This window comes from Colias philodice, chromosome 21 (assembly GCF_061535455.1).
Source record: "Colias philodice isolate Cphi_HAF_F1 chromosome 21, ilColPhil1 Martin Lab GWU primary, whole genome shotgun sequence".
NCBI classification, from domain to species: domain Eukaryota; kingdom Metazoa; phylum Arthropoda; class Insecta; order Lepidoptera; family Pieridae; genus Colias; species Colias philodice.
The window spans coordinates 5,380,139-5,399,239 of NC_143106.1; the positions used below are offsets into that span (position 1 = coordinate 5,380,139).

Consider the following 19,101-nt stretch of genomic DNA (forward strand, 5'->3'; position numbering starts at 1 on the left):
CATACGTAAATCAATCGAATTTGTAGCTGTTAAATGGCATTACGCAAAATGTTCCTTTATTTGTTTAAATACAATACTCCAACATTGTAATGTACATAATATATATAATTTCAACTCATCTCTTTACAGTTTTTCTGTATATCGAAAATTTTTAATACTAACAGACTCAAATAATACAAAAAGATCACATCGTGTGATGCTTACAAGCAATGTGATATTAGAAATTAAAAAATAATTATTTTTCAATTAATGATAGTATTAACTAAATTTGGATATTTATGACTAAATCGGCGCTAAATTAAATAGTATAGTCGTCTATACACATGACTGGTAAGCTTAGGTGACAAATACAACGTATTAGACCTCTAATAAACAAATAAAATAGCACATTGTTTCCCATTTCGAATGTACACAAACCACACTCGCACCTTACAAAAGTATACTATCTATAGTTAATTATTATATATTATTGTTCTTTATATACACAAACGTCGAGCGCGCCCCAGCGCCGGAAGGCAATATATGTGCTCACTTATACATGTTAATAATAATAATTAATATATATTTTATATTTACAAAACATAATTGGCAGTCGGTTATAAATTTTTATTAAACAGCACCTGCATTTTGTTATGAGCGATAAAGCGTGAATATTTAAATCTAAAAAATCATCTAACGCACGCATAATAACATCGTATTAAAAAAACTGTCTAAACATCTAATAAACACAATTCTAGGCCATAAACGAATACGATCAGTCCGCTAGTTAAAAAATTCAACGTACGCTACGAGAATAAATTGCCCCTAAAGTAAAAACTAATGATATGAAGATTAAAATTTTGACTATCTAAACGTTAAATAATAACAGTATCGTTCGACGGCAGCTGGGGCGCGCGGGACGCAACTCATAATGCCTTTCGTCAAATATCTTAAGCGTACACTTTGAGGATCAACATTGCTCGGCTACACTACAAAGTTTACCTTAGAATACCACTTGACGCTTTCGGGTCGTTTCGACAACTTCTCGATCTTGAGTAATGCGAAACTATCAAGATGGAAATTTCACTAAAACAACTATAAACTTACGATATCCTACGATATTATACAAGATAGATTGAGAGAACTAGTAAAGAGAACAACATGCTCTATGTGTGAATTGGCTCCGTCGTTCGTTTGCCGCGCGGATATTTAATTTGGACGGTCTAATTTTGATCTTTGAATAAAATTCGTTGGTTGAAGCGCGACGTCGACCCGAAATTAGAAGCTATCGAATAATCTGGAATCACCAAAACAATTTTCCATCTAGAGAGAACATCGTAAACGGCGGAGCAAATTCTCGTGAGTAAAATCTAGTAAAAGCGTCTCTTGTCCACGTTATATAATCCACACATTTTTACACACCCTCATTAATATACAAAAAGTTTGCGAGATGCAACAGCGTATTTAAATAAAACATTCCTACATTATTTTATGTTTAAAAAAATCATAAAATTTTCAAATCATTCAATATAAAACATCGTCAAAATACCGTTACATACACACAAATAAATCAATAATGGAGTGCAATAAACTTAATGGTGTAATATAATAGGAAATGCCCTCTCTTCAAGATATTGGCTAGACGAATACTGACATACTCTTGGAAGACAGTTAACAAAAAAATAACTATGATAAAAAAAATACAAAAATTGCATGTACAAAACACGTGCGTGCTGTCACAATAAAAACCGTGCAAATTTTTCATCTTAGAGAGAACGAGGTATTGCTTCAAGTTGTGTGACAAACAAACAAGCAAACAAAACGCTTGTTTGCATATAACGGGAGGGCTGAACAGTCTCAGATATAAAATGGAATAAGCATAAAATGAAGCAAGATAATGCACAAAATGATTAAGAAAAATTCTTACACTTTAATAATTTTATAATACCGTTGACAACCCTGTACGGTAAAAACTACTAATATTTTTTATTTTATTTTAAAACAACAACAGTACAAATGAAGATGAAATGCAGAATGGAGTTTTTCAAGAAACGTTTTTTATCCTGTTTATATTTTTTCCGTATTAAACAACAAATTGTACACTAGTACAAAATAAACATTTTGATGTGAATTGTACTTTTATCATAGATATACGCTGGTAATGATTTAAATGGATGATTTTTATCGAATTTAGAACAAATCTTAATTTAAAGTGGCACAGCGCATTATAATTTCTTCAACATTCCACTGTCATTTTATCTAAGTATAGCAATCTATCACGCACAACTACAAAGCTTTAACCGTCTGCGAACTTCAACTAAACCATTATAAAACCGTTATATTTGTGTAATACTTACATTCTGAATGTGTATACTTTGAAATATGTACCGAATGTTCATTAAATATGGATTTATGCAAGATCGGCATTAGAAGCCATTTAAATCGACAACCTTAGAAGTGAAGAAAAATTTCATTTTCAAATGCCGCAACAATGTGTTTATCCATTTATATCTTAGGATCTTTATGTTCTTCTATGAAATTTAGTAATTTAGCAAAGCTAACTAAAATCGTTAGCGGAGACTATTGGCGTAGCGCTATTACAAGGGTAATATTAAAATAGTGTTTTGCCTCGTTCTTATTGCAAGGAGATAAGGTTGAAATTAGAGTGAGCCCGCGGGGAAGCTTGCTGAGGAATTGCTATGTGCTAGAGACAGCATGGAGCCCGACAGCGACTGCTCCTCTTCGCCGTAGCCCTCCCGGCTTCCCTCCGCTATCGCCATTGCACTGAAATAATAAATAAATAAATATTATAGGACATTATTACACAAATCGACCTAGTTCCACAGTAAGCTCAATTAAGGCTGGTGTTGTGGGTACTAGGCGACGATAAATATAATATTTATAAATACATATATAGATAACACCCAGACCCAAGAACAAATAATTGAGTTCATCACACAAATATTTGCCCTGACCGGGGCTCGAACCCGGGACCGTCGGCTCAGTAGGCAGTTACTTTACCACTGCGCCCACCGCGTCGTCAAATAATAATATAAAAATGAGTATAATCGATGTGTCGTAGTGATTAAATAATTGATGTTATTTAGAGTCGACACCTCAATAATTTTTTTTGCATAATATAAGGCATCACAGCATTTCACATCTGTTTTACAGCAGTTTGCAGTCAAGTGGGTAATTTTAAGGCAATTATTGTTTATGAATGTTTTGCTGTCGATACTTATATCAGGACAGTAAACCTCATAAATCTATATACCTAGATAATTTTGAACTATCAGCAATTTTTTGATGTGAAAGTACATATGTAATATAAAGATAGTATTATTCGTTACAATAAAATAAAGGCTATAATAATATAAGACGTACCTAAAGCCGAGTCTCGCGCTCTCGTTGTCGAACTGCTCGAGCTCGCGCTCGTGGCGGTCGTGCAACATGCGCGTCCGCTCCGCGCGCTCCGCCACGAACTGCGCGCACTCAGACTCCATCTGCAATGCGAATATACAAACGTTTATATTTTGTTGTTTTCAAAATTGGTACCGTTCAAAAAACCGGACGAATTGGCCATTAATTGACCAGAAAATCATTATTTGCAAATATATAAATATTAATACACACACACGTTTATATATTTAAGATAAAGGTATTTTTGAAGTGAAACTACTTTAAAATTTCAGGGTCACGTCATTGCAATATCATCACGTCATGTAGTAAAGCGACGATTTTGGTATCTTTGAATCTTGCCAAAGAAGTTTCACTTCTGACACGTGTGCTAGGGACATACGCTTTTTTTAATATAGAGACGTCCTTTCTCCAGGCGCCAGAATGGACGGACACGTTCCGCTACTTCGTGGAGGCGTGCCTGCAGAAGAACCCGCCGGACCGGCCGTCGTCCACCAAGCTGCTGTCGCACCCGTACATCACGCGGCCGCGCTCGCCCACCTCATACTCTGTTTTGTACATGTTGATATATGATTACCTTCTGCTCGAGCAGCGCGCGGCGCACGGCGACCCGCTCCTCGAGCTCGCGCCGCTCGCGGTTGCGCTGCGCCTCCGCCTGCATCTTGCTCTTGCTCTGGTACGCCGTCAGCATGTCCAGCTCGTGCTCCAGCTGCATCTTCAGCTGCTGGCACTCCATCTGCAAATAGACATAATTATTTGTAGAATAAACTCATCAATTAGTTGTCAATAATGAACATTTTATTTGGCCTTCGAACTGCGAACAACGACACCGTCGTTGATCGTGGATCCTAATTCATATATTTATTATTTGAAAGAGAAATGTGTACCCATCATCATCATCAGCCAATATGCGTTCCCACTGCTGGGACACGGGCCTCCTATGAGGGTACAGGTCATAATCCACCACGCTGGCCAAGTGCGGGTTGGCGGATGACACAAGTCGTCGAACTTTTGATTCTTCGACATGTCGGTTTCCTCACGATGTTTTCCTTCACCGTTCGAGCAGTGGTGATGTTACAACATGCGCAGATAAATTGAAAAATCAATTTATTTCCTGCGCGCTTGCCTGATCTCGAACCCCGGACTTATCGATTCGAAGTCCAAGGTCTCACCACTGAGCCACCACTGCTCTACCCAACCACTGTGTACCCAAATATACATAATACAATTAATATAATATGTAGTTATCAAACAAAACATCTCTTGCTTATCATATTTTATAGGCGGCTGCGCGAAGCTGGATATGAGCAGTTTGTAAAAAAAATCGACGATTTGACAATTTGTATATTTAACATTACATATTGTTTTATATATAAATGCACGTAATTACATATTTATGTAAAACAAATCCACTCACCATCTGACTCTCGTCGAGGCGAACAGTCTGCTTCTGCAACATCTCACTAATACTTTGGTCATACTGTTCGCCGAGCAACACCAACTTGCGTCGCTTCTCATCCTTCAGTGATTTTATCACTTCCTTTTGTTGTTCCTGTAAACACACATTAAACAGTTAAACAAAAGCTTTCGTAAAATCTTACTTCGGATTATTAGGTGACATGACCAATGACCATAAGTGTTACCATTTTAAAATATGTATATCACACAATATAACACAGTAAAGCTTGTTTTTAAAACAAAAAGGGTTTTGGACTATACAATAATTCTTAATTTTAAATTAATTAATTTATTTTTATGATATGAATAGTCCGATAAAAATGTTACCTTAGGCGTCGTCTGTAATATTTGCGCTTTAAGTGCTTTGTACTGACGCGTCTGTATTTTGCACGTTTCTCTAAACTGTTTACGAATCTGCATTTCTTTTTGCTGTAAAAGAAAATTAATCAATTTTACTTCAGGAAACTTTTGATTTCAATAGGTATTTCATGCACTTATTAGATTTTTTTAAATTATAGATAAGGATGGGAGACAATGGAAAAGGTCGTACGTAATACTATAGAAAACAATTAAAAACTATAATCACCTTTAGACTCTTGGGTTGTTGTTTGAGCTGTAACGCATGCTTCTTCCTCAACTCGTGTTCCGCCCTCTGCATGTAGTCGCGTTGGTTCGCTAACTCCGTCGCGTGTTGATTTGATAACTGTTCTTCCCTATTATATTTATTGAAATTAGTATTGTATAATTGAACCTTCTCGAATTTCAATTAAATTAAAATAACAACGAATACAAAGCAAATCCAATAATACGGTATGTATCATATTTGTTGATGGGACAATTATTTTGCTCAATAACTTATAATAACGTAATGTTTTCACAAGAAAATTGTTCAAAACATTCAAGTTTTAACAAAACATTTTAAAATTGTAAATTAAACCTCACCTTAACGCATGCACTCCTTTCTGTTGTCGGTATTCCAACTCTTGTGTCTTCTCGTGATGACGTAGTAACATTGCGTGCGCTTGTTCCAATTGCTGTTGTCGTTTATTCAGCTCCTGCAGACATATAGAAAAAGTTTTCATAACACAGAAATATAAATGATGACAGACCGATGGTGCTCAATAACTAGTAACGTTTTGGGTACAATAATATGTCGTATCGTGGGAGACGTCGTCCGATACTATTAAAAGGTCAATCATGAAAATGTATAAAGATGAATATTATGGATAAACAATACGTATAGCCAAGAATTCCTAGGATCACAGTTCAACACTTACTCGTTCACCACCATACAAAAAAAAGCCGCACTAAATTAACATTTCCATGTATATAGTAATATCGTACACACCTCCCTAAGCAGCTCCTGCTCCTTGTGGTGCAGCGCGAGCATGCGGCGACGCTTGTAGCGGCGCAGCTCCAGCTCGAGGTACTCGCGCTGCGACCGCACCAGCCGCGCCTCTTCTGCCGCCTCCGCCTGCTTCATGTTGTCCTTTTGTGACCTGAAAATGTAAACGGAATTTGTTGTAGATATAATTCACACTTTTATAACAACCACTGATCCAGTTGATAACATGACATCTGGTGGAATATTCGTGGGATAAACCTAGCTAGCTATAAATGTAGATTTTAACTTGAAATAAATTCCAAGACCGACACAGGATCAAAGATTTCTAACTACAATCTAACCAAAAATTTTGAATTGAGCAAGTGGCTGTACTATGGCCTGGATCAGATCACGGTTTCATCCGTTGACTATGTTAAGTATTTCTATACCTTACATTGCCAAATATCATAAAAATCCATGTTATGGCAAACCATAGAATGCATGGAAATCTTTCTTTGCGACAAATCGCAAAGAAAGATTTCCATGCATTCTTACATACTTCCTTGCTTATAATATTATTAGCAAAATAGTAAGACTACTATTATAGTAGGACACTACATACTGCAACGTCGCGTCCCGCTGTCGCTTCGGCGTGGCATCGTCCATGCTGAGCTCCTTTTTCCACCGCTCCTTGTTCGCCTTGTACTCGCGCTTGCGCTGCGCCTCGAACGCCTTCCGCTCTTGCTCCTGCCGCGCCGTTATATCCTTGATCAGTTTCTTTTCGGCCGCCGCGTTCTGTTTCTGCTTGCGGTCTAGCTCTTGTACGTGTTTTGTCTGTGAAAATGAATGATATTGTTTTCAATTAAAGTTATTACTTTACATTCTCGGATTATTACTATTTTAAGAGCGTTTTCGACTGAACTTCAGAATATAAATAAGTATAGTAGAACATCAACTTAATTTTAATTCTGATAGATGCTAATAAGACTAATGTTGAATAGCATATTTTGTAAATACATGTCGTAAATACTGTGCAAGCAGTCTATAACAAAAAGTCTAAATGTATTTGCATTCAATCTATTTAAAATTATTTCAGTCTTTCAGTCAACACCCACTGTGCTAAAATATCACTGCAGAACCTCTATTACTGAGTACTGAGCATGTGGTAATACATGTTTACCAAATAATATTTCTAAGGTAAGTACCACCATAGTAAAATAATTAGGTAAAGATTTACCACAAGCTACTTATTACTCAGTATTATTGACGTGACAACGTCTTATAATTCGATAGAGCCGGCTGCACGCACGAAAAAACATGACTCATGCGGCGTTACCTCGCTCTGAGGCGTTCAATGTAAGACTTGAAGTGCAAGCGAGAGCGCGGAACGAGCGACAAAGAAGCACAATCGGACGTTGTCACGTTCAACTATCGTCAGTAAACCGACTTTACAGACAACCAATTTTTTTTGATGCACAAGGTACCTGCAAGCGCTCGAGATCGCGCGACAGCTGCTGCAGCAGCGCGTCGTACTCGCGGTCGAGCTGCGCCTTGTGCGCGTCCACGTCCGCCTTGCAGCGCTCCTCCAGCTTCAGCAGCGCCGCCTGGTGCTCGCGCCGCATGCGCTTGTAGCCCGACATCTGCTCGTGCATCTCCTGGAACCAGTGCGCTCTAGTAACACGTGTGCGGCATACACTCATTACGATTCCATTAACCTATTGAGCCCCGAACGGCCCGATCGGTCCACGACACAATAGATTTTCTATTGTGTCTGTGGTTCTGGGGCCTAAGTTATTAAATGATATATTCTCAGTTCAGTTTCAATTTAAGATAAGTGGGTATGTACAGTTTTACATTCATTTTAATTTAAACTTGTACCTCTTTGAAAACTAGGTCATTTTCGATTACAAAGTGTCAAATACATGAAGGTAAAAAAATCTACAATATATGATACAATTAGGGCCGATTTTTCAATGCTTGGTTAAAACTTATCCGTCCAATAAAGTATTACACGATAAAATTAAAATGTCACGTAAACTGTCAAATACGGGCAAGTAGAATACGTTTATAAAATGGTAGTTTTATACATTATTCGACGAATAAGTTTTAACCAAGGATTGAAAAATCAGCCTTTAATGCAATAAAAATATGTATGAAAGTCAATTAAAAATGTATTTGAAAAGCAAATTATTATGAATTAGGATATTCTTACTTGATTATGCTCTTTTTGTTGCTTAGTGACAATACTGGTTGTTCTTATTGTAGCGAAGTTATTTGCGCCGTGCTCCGACACCAACGATATCGCGACTGACGATACATCTAAAACAGCAGAATTAGAGCAATTATTTTGTGGGTTATTTTTTGAATAATATTGTTATGATGTTAAATTCATGTATTTATTTAAGCTTTAATTGCAGTGAGCCATATTTGCTAATACATTAATTATTTTCGTTGCAAAAAGGGTAAAACCATAACATTGAGCACATAAAAAGGTTCAATTTTTTGAGTATATAAAAAGACCTCAATTTTTAAATTCCACTATGTATCTATTATATGTATATCAATTGTATAAAAATAATGTAACACTTCTGCAAATTGGATAGTTAATTTGACAGGATTTAAATTTCGTTTTTATGGCAATAAGACTGGACTATTTGCCAGTGTAGGAATCAATATTATAACGCGTCTATGAGTTGCGTACCTCTATGCGTCTGCCTGCGCTGCGTGTTCCTATTATCGTCTCCGGGCGCGTCGTGCCACGCGGCGGGCGCGTTCACATACTCGCGGTACTCGTTCGCCTGCCGCTCGCGCTCCCTCTCCCTCTGGGCCTCGCGTATCGCCTCCCGGTTCGCGTAGTCGTCCCCGTAGTCGTCGCACAGCGAGTCGCGGTTCGCGTAGTCGCGCAGCACCTCCCTGTTCACGTAGTCGTCGTGCGACGCGGGGCTCTCGCCTCTGCGTAAACACCAACATGAATTATACCAGCGCTTGCGTGCTCTGCAACGATCGGAATACGGGCGGGCTAGTGCTAGCGCTAGTGCGTGGCGTGCGTGCCGTGCGGCCAGTGCAAAGCTACTAACGTTACTACTACATTAAATTATTGATAGTTTAAGCAACCAGATACATAAATAATATAAACTAGTAAAAGACTTTTATTTTTTTCATTTCTTTGCTATATCTACTTTACACTAGCTATATCAACTTTACACTCAATTTTCAAAAATTATGTTTAACAGGACTGGACAGGATCTGGTTGCTTTTACTATATCAGTGCATTTATTACTAGAATTTCTATTTTCATTTAATATCTACAACATTAAGCAACAAACATGAATACTAAACTACAATATAAAGCAGAAATTCTAATAAACATCCATAATTACATTTAACATTTTAGCATGCAGATAGAAAATTTAAATATGAATAGAAAATAATTGACATTGCTATATTTAACATAGATTGACAAAACTACAGTCTACAATATACAAAGCTTCATATTCATACACATTACATGCATAACTTGTGCAAATTGACACTAAAGAATAACAGAAGCAATGAAAAATAGCGAAGTAAAGTAGACAGTGAATAGAATGTAAGCTATACCTTGTTTGATGAGATGGTTGGTGATTGTACTGCTGGTACACAGGCTGTTGTTGATTCTGGTGATTGGCGTTCATCTGAAACGATAGGTTTTATTTATATTAAAAATTTTCTCATGTGTTTAAGACTTAATTGATTATTAATAAAAATCATGATGATATGTATGTTAATAATAAAGTGTTTATGACAACATAATATATGCCATCATCAAGATACATAACAAAATTAATTCTGGGCCATATACAGATTAAAACTTAATTCCATGATAAATAATCCCATTAGCATTTTAATCCCTAATTTTCAATAAGGTGTGTACCATAATATTAGCTTAACATCAGGCGAGATTGTGCTCAAGCGCTTCCCTATTGACAATAAAAAAAAAGTGTAAACTCACAGCATGAGGCCTCCTCCTCAGGCTGCCAGAGGACGAGCTCTGGCTGGACGCGCCGGCCGCGCTGTGCTCCGACGTCGCAGAATTCGACTTCGAGCTGTCACCACCCGATGGTTCTTCTGGTGTTTCCTCACTGTCACCTGCGTACCAATAGATATTGAGTTAATGTAGTTCCTAAGGAAAGTATTAGTTATTTTGCGTAAGGATATATAAATCACTCCACAGTTGCATATTTCAAGTTCCTGTAACTATTATGTGGCTTATAACAAGGATATAAAAATGTGAGATTGTGGTCAAATCTCAACCATACCCTATCTTTAGTCTTTCAAAAAATTTAAATTTTATTTAAATTTTCACACAAATCAAAACGACACCACAACTACAACACCATAGTTATTATTTTTTAATCAAATCTCCACTCACCGATAGCGCTCTCATTGTCCCCGTCGACCATCAGTATCTTCTTCATCTTGCGATAGTTCAAGTTGTCGAGATCGCGCACGGCCGCCTTGGTGCGCTGTATGAGGTCGACGAGCACGTTGGGCGAGCGCGGCCGCGTGATGTACGGGTGCGACAGCAGCTTGGTGGACGACGGCCGGTCCGGCGGGTTCTTCTGCAGGCACGCCTCCACGAAGTAGCGGAACGTGTCCGTCCATTCTGGTGCCTGGGATAACACATTTATAAATTATTACTTACACACCTCAAAGACTAATTCTAAATCTTAATATATATGTACATATAAATCTCGTGTCACAATGTTTGTCCTCCATGGACTCCTAAACCACTTAACCGATTATAATAAAATTCACACACCATGTGCAGTTTCGATCCAACTTGAGCAATAGGATAGTTTAAACATCTGGGAACCACGGGCGAAGCCGGGGCGGACCGCTAGTAAAATATAAAAATAAAACATTAAAGACACAAAAGGATGCCTTTTATAAGTTTGTCATGTGGTCAGTCTTTGAAATCATGCAGTAAATATATATAGAAATCGTTGTAGTGTTGTAGCGGTTATTGATGGAAGATGTTTAAAATATCCAGTATTCTTACAATATCTTACTTGAAGACAAATTGTAAAACATGATGAAAATTAATCTAGATAATAAGAATCATTGTTATCTTGACCTTTTTTCGTAAATAATATTTGTTCGCGATCTTTAATATATTTGTCAATTCAACTTACTTGTAGTGTAGGCGAGTCGTTTTGTGCAATATGATACAATGCTGACATTGCATTCATATTGAAATATGGCGGCTTCCGTTCAGCTAACTCAATACACGTTATACCGAGAGACCATACATCCACCTGTATCACAAAAATGATATAGATAAGACATCATCAATTTATTTAAGCATAATTTTGGACATTTAGGTACTAATAGATACCAACCTTTCCATCATATTCTCCTTCATCCATGGCCAATATAACTTCGGGCGCCATCCAATAAGGCGTGCCGACGAAACTATTCGCCGGGCACTTAATACTTGCGCTTCCAAAGTCGGCCAGCTTCACAGTACCGTTCTCGGTGAGCAGAATGTTACCAGCTTTGATATCACGATGTATTCTGCCGAGACTGTGGAGGTAGGATAAGCCGCATACTACGCCTTCGCATATTGCAGCAATTTCTTCTTCTCGTAGTGGTCGCTTGTGAACCTATACGATAAATCTTAATTGTAATATTGCGTTGTTTATTCATTATTTATCGTGTAAACAAAAAACGGGTACGGTACAATTTTGTCCAATCAATTTTCATACCATAAAGATTTCACTCATTAAGCAAAGAATTAGTGTATTCAAAAGAATAAGTTTACGTAAAACATGTTGTCTTGAATCATAGCTTCATATTTTCGTACAGTTACATTTTTAACAAAGTACCTATATTGTATAATGGTGCCATTAATTATTATTGTAATCCCTACATAATATTAAAAAAGAGTCCTCCATAGCGATAGTAAATTAGTTGCCTTATAACCTTTTCTAAGTCTGAGTATCTTGGTTTTAATTTTCATCAAAGTTGGTTCAGTGGTTTCGGCATGAAAGTCTTTAAGCGTAGCAAACTGAAAGTTATTTCCGCAAGTTTTATAACATAACTAGCTTTCCGCCTGCGGCTTCGCCCGCGTTTTCAAAAAAAAACCCGCATAGTTCCCGTTCCCGTGGGATTTCCGGGATAAAACCTAGCCTATGTCACTCAGAAATGATGTAGCTTTCCAACAGTGAAAGAATTTTTCAAATCTGCCAAGTAGTTTCGGAGCCTATTCAATTCATACAAACAAACAAACAAACAAAAAATCAAACCTTTCCTCTTTATAATATTTGTATAGATGTATAGATGTATAGATGTATAGATGTATAGAAGTAGTAATTTAAAAGTTAATTATAGTCGTCTGTCACAAAATTAATATTCTTTTTTATTACGTAAGAAACCACGTGCATTTTTTTAAGCTATTCATATTTTTTAGTGTTTTTCATAGCTTTTAGCCAACCTAACTTAACTATTTACAGTCTTCAACTCCTTACATAATACGAACTCTAATTATGTCATTTGTGTAAGACCAAAAGCACGGCGAAGTTTCAGTTCAGTAATGCTAATTTAATATAAAATGAAGTAGGTAAATTGAAAATTACACCTAACAAAAATGAATACACCGCCTTCAATAATATAGTGATAAATATAACATAAGATATAATATTATATCCGACACACTAAATACGAAGAGGGTTTGATGACTCAAAAAGGTATAGTGATTGTCTCAGTAGTAGATTACAATTCGTAGAAATCATGATTTCATTTCGGCTGCAAAAAGTGAATAGTTTTATCAGATTCTTATTTCGTTTAATTTCGTATTTACGGATTTAATAATTACGATTAAATGCAAATTCGTATGAAAACGTCGGCTACATTAGGAATAGAAACTCAATGTCTCTGAACCGCATACAATAACGGATCGACGCGGAAATATTTTTTTTACATCTATGTTTTTCACAGAAATCGATAAAAGCTACCAAGAACAACACAATAGTCACACTTTCTCATAAGGCTTGCATGTTTAATTTTTCACTTGTGATAGTATTTATAAGAACATTATACTTTTTTAATGCATATGTCTACTTTCAATAAATGAAAACTGGAGTGCAAAAAGAAGCCAGTTATTTAGAGTGATTTATTAAATGCAAGTGATGTCATCATTGAGTAATCATCAATAAATATAATGTCTTGAATAAATTGAAACAGAAGTTTCAGTAAAGAGTAGTTTATTGCTTGGAGGAAAGTCACTTTATAACTGTAGACTTGATTTGATTATGATATGTAATACACCTCTCACAGTAATGCATTTACATATACAAAATCAGTAGTGATAGAAATAATAAATCATTAAATGCTAAAAAGTATTGCCACCACCAGATCAATTATTTGGATCACAGTGCCAAATAATTGTTCTAAAATGTAATGCACAGGTGGTTAGATCTGTGTGTGATGTACATAATAATACTTCCATGAAGTGAAATGTTTATAACTTATAACAATTTGTAAAAAATAATATCTTTGAATGTTTTATTTAATTGGCCAAAAGTTTTTTAAGGGTACATCTGACAATTTTTATGAAAATGAAATATTAATTGAGTAATCTATGAAAACTTACCAATACAATTTTTAAATCTCTCTGAATAATTTAATTATTTTTAGTAAGAGAATGTTTTGTTTTATATTGAAATGGTAAGGTTTGCAAATTTAAAAAAATCTGTGTCCCAAGCACACGCGTCAGAAGTGAAACTTCTTTGGCAAGATCCAAAGATAACAAAATCGTCGCCTTACTGCATGACGTGACGGTTTTCCATGACGCGACCTTGTAATTTTAATCTCAGCGGTTCTAAAGAAGTTTCACTTCAATTATATAGTTCAAGAACAATTAGAGAAAAGCCATGATAATTTACCTCAATAATATCAGAAGCGGATCCCACACAATACTCCATAACCAGCCATGCTGTGTGTTCACGTTTATAGCATCCCTTGTACTCAATGGTGTTGGGATGCTCCAATTGTTTGAGAAATCTGTCAACAAAATCATTTATAAGAACATAACAATAGATAATGCTGTTACTAGTTTTATATAAAGAATTTCAAATTTGCATTCCAATTTCCAACTATTGTAATTGCAATTAATTATTGTTCTAGAAATCAAAATGATCAAGAAAATGAATGCTATTTACAGCAAACAACAAACAGATTGATGATTTATCTCATCTACAAATTACAATGTTCCTGAAATATGGCTACGTTGTTCTCAGATTATATCCAGTACTTCAAACTATTTATATTGTAATTTCACATTATAGTAGAGCCATTTTAATAGGCAACATTTGACAGTTCAACAAAATTCAACAACGTAACCTAGTAACGACGACATAGAATAACATGATATTTCGTTTTGTTAGAACTGCACATTTGCTTAACTTTTTTCAATTACGATTACATATTTATAATAATAATGACAGATACAACTAATTTTAGGATTTGATTTTACTGATAAACCATTCTAAACATAATAAACACTTTCTGATTTAAAGAACTGACGTCGCTACAATTTTGTGTCAATAAACCTTTTTTCTTTTTAAATACCAGAGACGTTACTCTAAAAATCGAAATCTGACATCTAGAATCGAATGCATTGATTACTTGGGAATAAAAATAAAAAAAATGATCATAAATTATTGACATGTGTTTCAAGTTCGATTGACAAATGTTTCAAGTTCGTATCGATTAATTCACTTTAATCGATGTTTTTAAGCAGGTTACCACCCTATGATAAAATTGATAGACGTCAAATGTTGCCTATTAAATTGGCTCGACAATAGAAAGCATTGATACGCTGTTGAAAGTTTATGAATTACAATTTACTAATCCTTTTTCCGTAAACAAAATTTAAGTGAACCTCATTTGTTGAAAATGCATTAGGTTGTAGACTCAATATTTCAATTATTGATTAACTTCCAAGTAAAATATAAATTTATAATAATTTTGATATAAAAGCCAATGTTGATTCCTTGTTTTGCTTTTGATACAATTTAATAAGAATTATAAGATTATTGAATACTGATGATGATAGGCTAAACTTTAATATTATATTAACTATACTTTAATAACTTTGAATTTACTCCCATACTCACTTTATTTCCTTCAAGATGTCCTGCCATTTCTCCTCGCTTTGTTTTCCCAAGTAGGACATCTTTTTAATAGCAACAATCTCCTTTGTGAGGTTGCAGCGAGCATAATACACTGCACCAAAGGAGCCATGTCCAATCTCCCTGAGATCTTCAAAGATTTTCTCAGGATCATGTTTACTAAACAACTCTGCTATGTCAGGATCTTTAAGACTGCCTGGTCGAGGCATCTTTTTCTGTAATATTTGATATACTACAGTTTAGGGAGAGTAAAGAGATACTGGCTTTACTTTAAATGATACCTTTTATGTAAGAGTACTGTTTGAATAATTGACATACTGTGTAATTTCAACATTCATTTATAAGGATCTTATAGGATTGTTTTTACAACTACATATATGTAAAAAAAATTGTTAAAGTAAGCAAATAATGGGAAATATTATTAGTTTTATTCCATTATTGTAATACATGAGACCTTCATAATGTGTTAAAATTATGCTTTTATGCAATTGTTGTGTTCAGTTTAGTTACTTTGCAGTCAAACTTACAGTCTTACTGTAACTAAATGATTACTAGGGTTAATTTTAACAGTGTCTTTTTTTAAATAAGGGATATCTACTGATAATGATTTAACTTGTGAATGGAACCAGCAAAGTAGTATTATAAAAAAAAGACAAAACATGAGAAATGTGTTATGTCAGATACATTATTTAGTCACAATGTAAAAATTGTACATGATTCAGAAAAAAATATGCATTTTTATTTCTTTATTAAAAATAAAAAAAATGATAATTGGTTAATATTCTATACCAGTAGGTATGTATATTATTTTTAAGTTTACTTGATATAATTAAATACTATGTGAATATTTGAACTAAAATCGTGTACTGAACTGAAGTGTGTAAATGTGTAAAGCTAAGATTAGGAATTAAGGTTATAATACTTTTAAACTTTGTTGTACCAATATTGTTTTTTTTTAACATTTTGCTTATGAAAAATAATTAAAGGCTATGTTTTGCCAATTTAGTAGCATTTTGGTAATGTAACATACAAGGATAATATTATGTATGTTCCTATTTTATTATATTTGTATCATGATTAATCAAAGATAAAGTGTTATGAGGAAATACGACTTACAGCTTGCGCCAGCTGTAAGCCGGCAGCGTCCGTCAGTTAATTAGAGCGCTCTTGCCGCCTGGGGCCATCCTCCGCAACCGCTATCTGCAAAAGTCGGAAACGACACCGATAACAGACATCGCCATGTTTTCCTTCGACTCCCTAATTATATAAAAAAATGACGCTATTCCCTATTTAAATGAACATTTAATTTATTAATAACAAGAAGTCTAAAATATATTAAAATATAATCCAATTACCACCTTCGAGAGGATCGACACCAACCTACCTCAGGACATCGACGTTCGCAGCTCCCGTCTCCGATTCGTTTCGTTCTGGGTTACCGCCCACAGATACTCTTTTCACATCAACCAATGTGAATATCTTCTTGCACCACCCCTTTTCGGGGGTGGAAATTGAAATTATTGCGAAATACTTGGCACTTACAATACAAAAATTCGCCTCAAAATGGCGTTGGGTATAGAACGCGATGATAGCTTTTTGTTTTATAAGGCACACTGTTTATTTATTCTCATCACTGTTTTCACTCACTTTACAGCCACTTTAACACTTATCATTGTTCATTATATTTAATCATTTTGTTTCTTAGCAATTTTTAAAGAAATCTATTTACTTTCCCGTAAGTAGGTACTGAAAAATAATTGCAGTGACTTTAATTACTAGCGCCTCCTAGTGTTGACTGCTATCCAATTCCACATAGAGGTTTTTTTTAATAATTTATTCATAACCATGGATACAAGTCCTTCAGTCACAATCTTATTAAAGTTTTAACAGACGTTCGAATATGGTACGGGCCGCACCGTGACCTTGGTGCGCTCTGGGCCATATTTCGATCATGTGTACAGTAGTCCGCCGGACATAATTATTATTATTGACGGTGCGGTCGGTTCGATGGTTTTTTCTTCCGAACTTGGTGCGGACCGTACTAAATTCGCGCGTGTGTCCGGGCGATCGCACCAGACGGCGCTTTAGTCACAGTTCTACCGCCAAACAAAACGGACGTCAGTCGATCGTCATCAATGGCGATGGCTTCGGATGACGTGGCTATTACTGAAAAAAGATAAATAATATAAATTTTAGAACTCTACAAAGATTTATGATATGACTGATATAACTAATCGTTTAAGTATTGTACACATTGAAAAGGTCTACAGAAAAGTCCGTGATGGCTATGATATATAAAAAAGCTTTAGATACGTTACCCGCTCTCTATTTTGGCAAGAAAAAACTCAGCTAAGTGCCCAAGTTTCACGCTACCTCGTACGCGCTCGCGGCTCGACCCATTGACGAAAATTAACAAAGGTGTAACTCAGATTCTATATTCATCTCTTTCTAATAACAGATAAGGCGTATGTTGACATCCATGTTGTTTCCCTTTCTCGGAGCGATCGGACGGAGTATAGGGCCATATAGTGCGTTAGTAAGTAGGTATGACGTATTAATTACGCTGTTTTTAGTGCAATGATGTTGGCGTATGCCGCGTCTACTAGTATAATAGAGTCATTGCCGTGATGGTATATGTCTATCTCTTAGGGATAACCCACAATAACTTTTTTTTGTCATTTACTTTTTACGACAAAATATAATGGTTAATTTTCGAAGCGATTTTAACCAATACAGCATGAATCCTTAATCAATTAAATACCTTGAATACATTGTTCATCTATATAATATAAAAATGAATCGCAAAATGTGTTGGTAAGCGCATAACTTGAGAACGGCTGAACCGATTTCGATAATTCTTTTTTTATTATATACCTTGAAGTACGAGGATGGTTCTCTTGTAGATCTATATATATATTACACCGTATAATTTAAGTGAATATTTTCGAAGATATTACAGATTTAAAAATTGCGGGACGTAGCGTTTGCGGTGGTACCGGCCGGCCGCCATTGCACCCGTGCAAAGTCGGGGCGGGTCGCTAGTTTCCAATATAACAAGAATATCACTTTTTCGGGCCTAAAAACATATAGTGCGATGTCCTCGCTATCCAGTAGCACGGAAAGCACTGGACTGGACTGGTGCGGTGCGGTCGTGTGGCGAGTCGATCGCACCGCACGAGTGCGGAGGTCCTGTCGAACCAAGTTCGAACGTCTGTTAATACTAGGGATGTAACGATACATGATTTTGCCGATACGATACAGATACCGATATTTGTAGTAATGTATCGGCGATACCGATACCGATATCGATGGCTTGGTAGAAAAATAAATAGTGAATTATACATAAAAAGTTACCAACATTTAACAGAGACTCAACTGTTAATCGTATTCTTTTAAATAAAAATGCCAAATCAAAAAACAACAAAACCATTTATTTTAGTATTATTATTTTACAAAGTCAGTTAAACTTTAAGTAATACACATACAATCAGTACCTAATAAAAGTTTGCTATTGGTAGAGTTTTGTCAGAAAACAAAGTGCGCACGCGCGGGCGGCCTCCCGCATCGTTCATTGGGCGCGGTTTTTTGAATTGTTTGATATCGGTATCGGTTGTTTTACTATCGGCGATACCGATATATCGGCTTGCCGATTATATCGGCCGATATATCGGTATCGGTATCGGTATCGTTACATCCCTAGTTAATACTATAAAGTAATATACCCACATAGAGGTTGATTTATGTTTATTC

The 19,101-nt window shown here is 35.7% G+C and overlaps 1 protein-coding gene across 5 annotated transcripts; it reads right to left on the bottom strand.

The window, feature by feature from the left end:
* Positions 1–1,149: 1,149 nt before the first annotated feature.
* Positions 1,150–17,144, bottom strand: Tao (Serine/threonine-protein kinase Tao). Of its 5 annotated transcripts, none has more exons than XM_089708953.1 (21): positions 16,736–17,144; positions 16,468–16,551; positions 15,337–15,566; positions 14,104–14,221; positions 11,560–11,823; positions 11,353–11,475; positions 10,590–10,830; positions 10,170–10,306; positions 9,779–9,852; positions 8,880–9,130; positions 8,391–8,497; positions 7,663–7,833; positions 6,801–7,012; positions 6,203–6,353; positions 5,797–5,909; positions 5,441–5,567; positions 5,182–5,283; positions 4,814–4,948; positions 3,974–4,132; positions 3,364–3,482; positions 1,150–2,763 (listed from the first exon to the last, which is right to left on the bottom strand). In XM_089708953.1, the coding sequence occupies exons 3-21, from the start codon at positions 15,558–15,560 to the stop codon at positions 2,640–2,642; spliced, it is 2,952 nt and encodes a 983-aa protein (XP_089565079.1). In that variant the 5' UTR covers positions 15,561–15,566; positions 16,468–16,551; positions 16,736–17,144; the 3' UTR covers positions 1,150–2,639. The 5 variants fall into 5 exon arrangements, with proteins under 5 accessions (XP_089565079.1, XP_089565078.1, XP_089565075.1 ...); XM_089708952.1 differs by having other exon boundaries at positions 7,663–7,830; positions 8,880–9,172; XM_089708949.1 differs by having other exon boundaries at positions 8,880–9,172.
* Positions 17,145–19,101: the final 1,957 nt, after the last annotated feature.

Coding starts and splice junctions, on each gene's coding strand:
- Tao (XM_089708949.1), bottom strand. CDS start 15,560: ATGCCTCGACCAGGCAGTCTTAAAGATCCTGACATAGCAGAGTTGTTT. Junction 8,498..8,879: donor GCGCAGGCAGACGCATAGAG/GTACGCAACTCA, acceptor CTGCTGTTTTAG/ATGTATCGTCAGTCGCGATA. Junction 7,834..8,390: donor AACAAAAAGAGCATAATCAA/GTAAGAATATCC, acceptor CACTGGTTCCAG/GAGATGCACGAGCAGATGTC.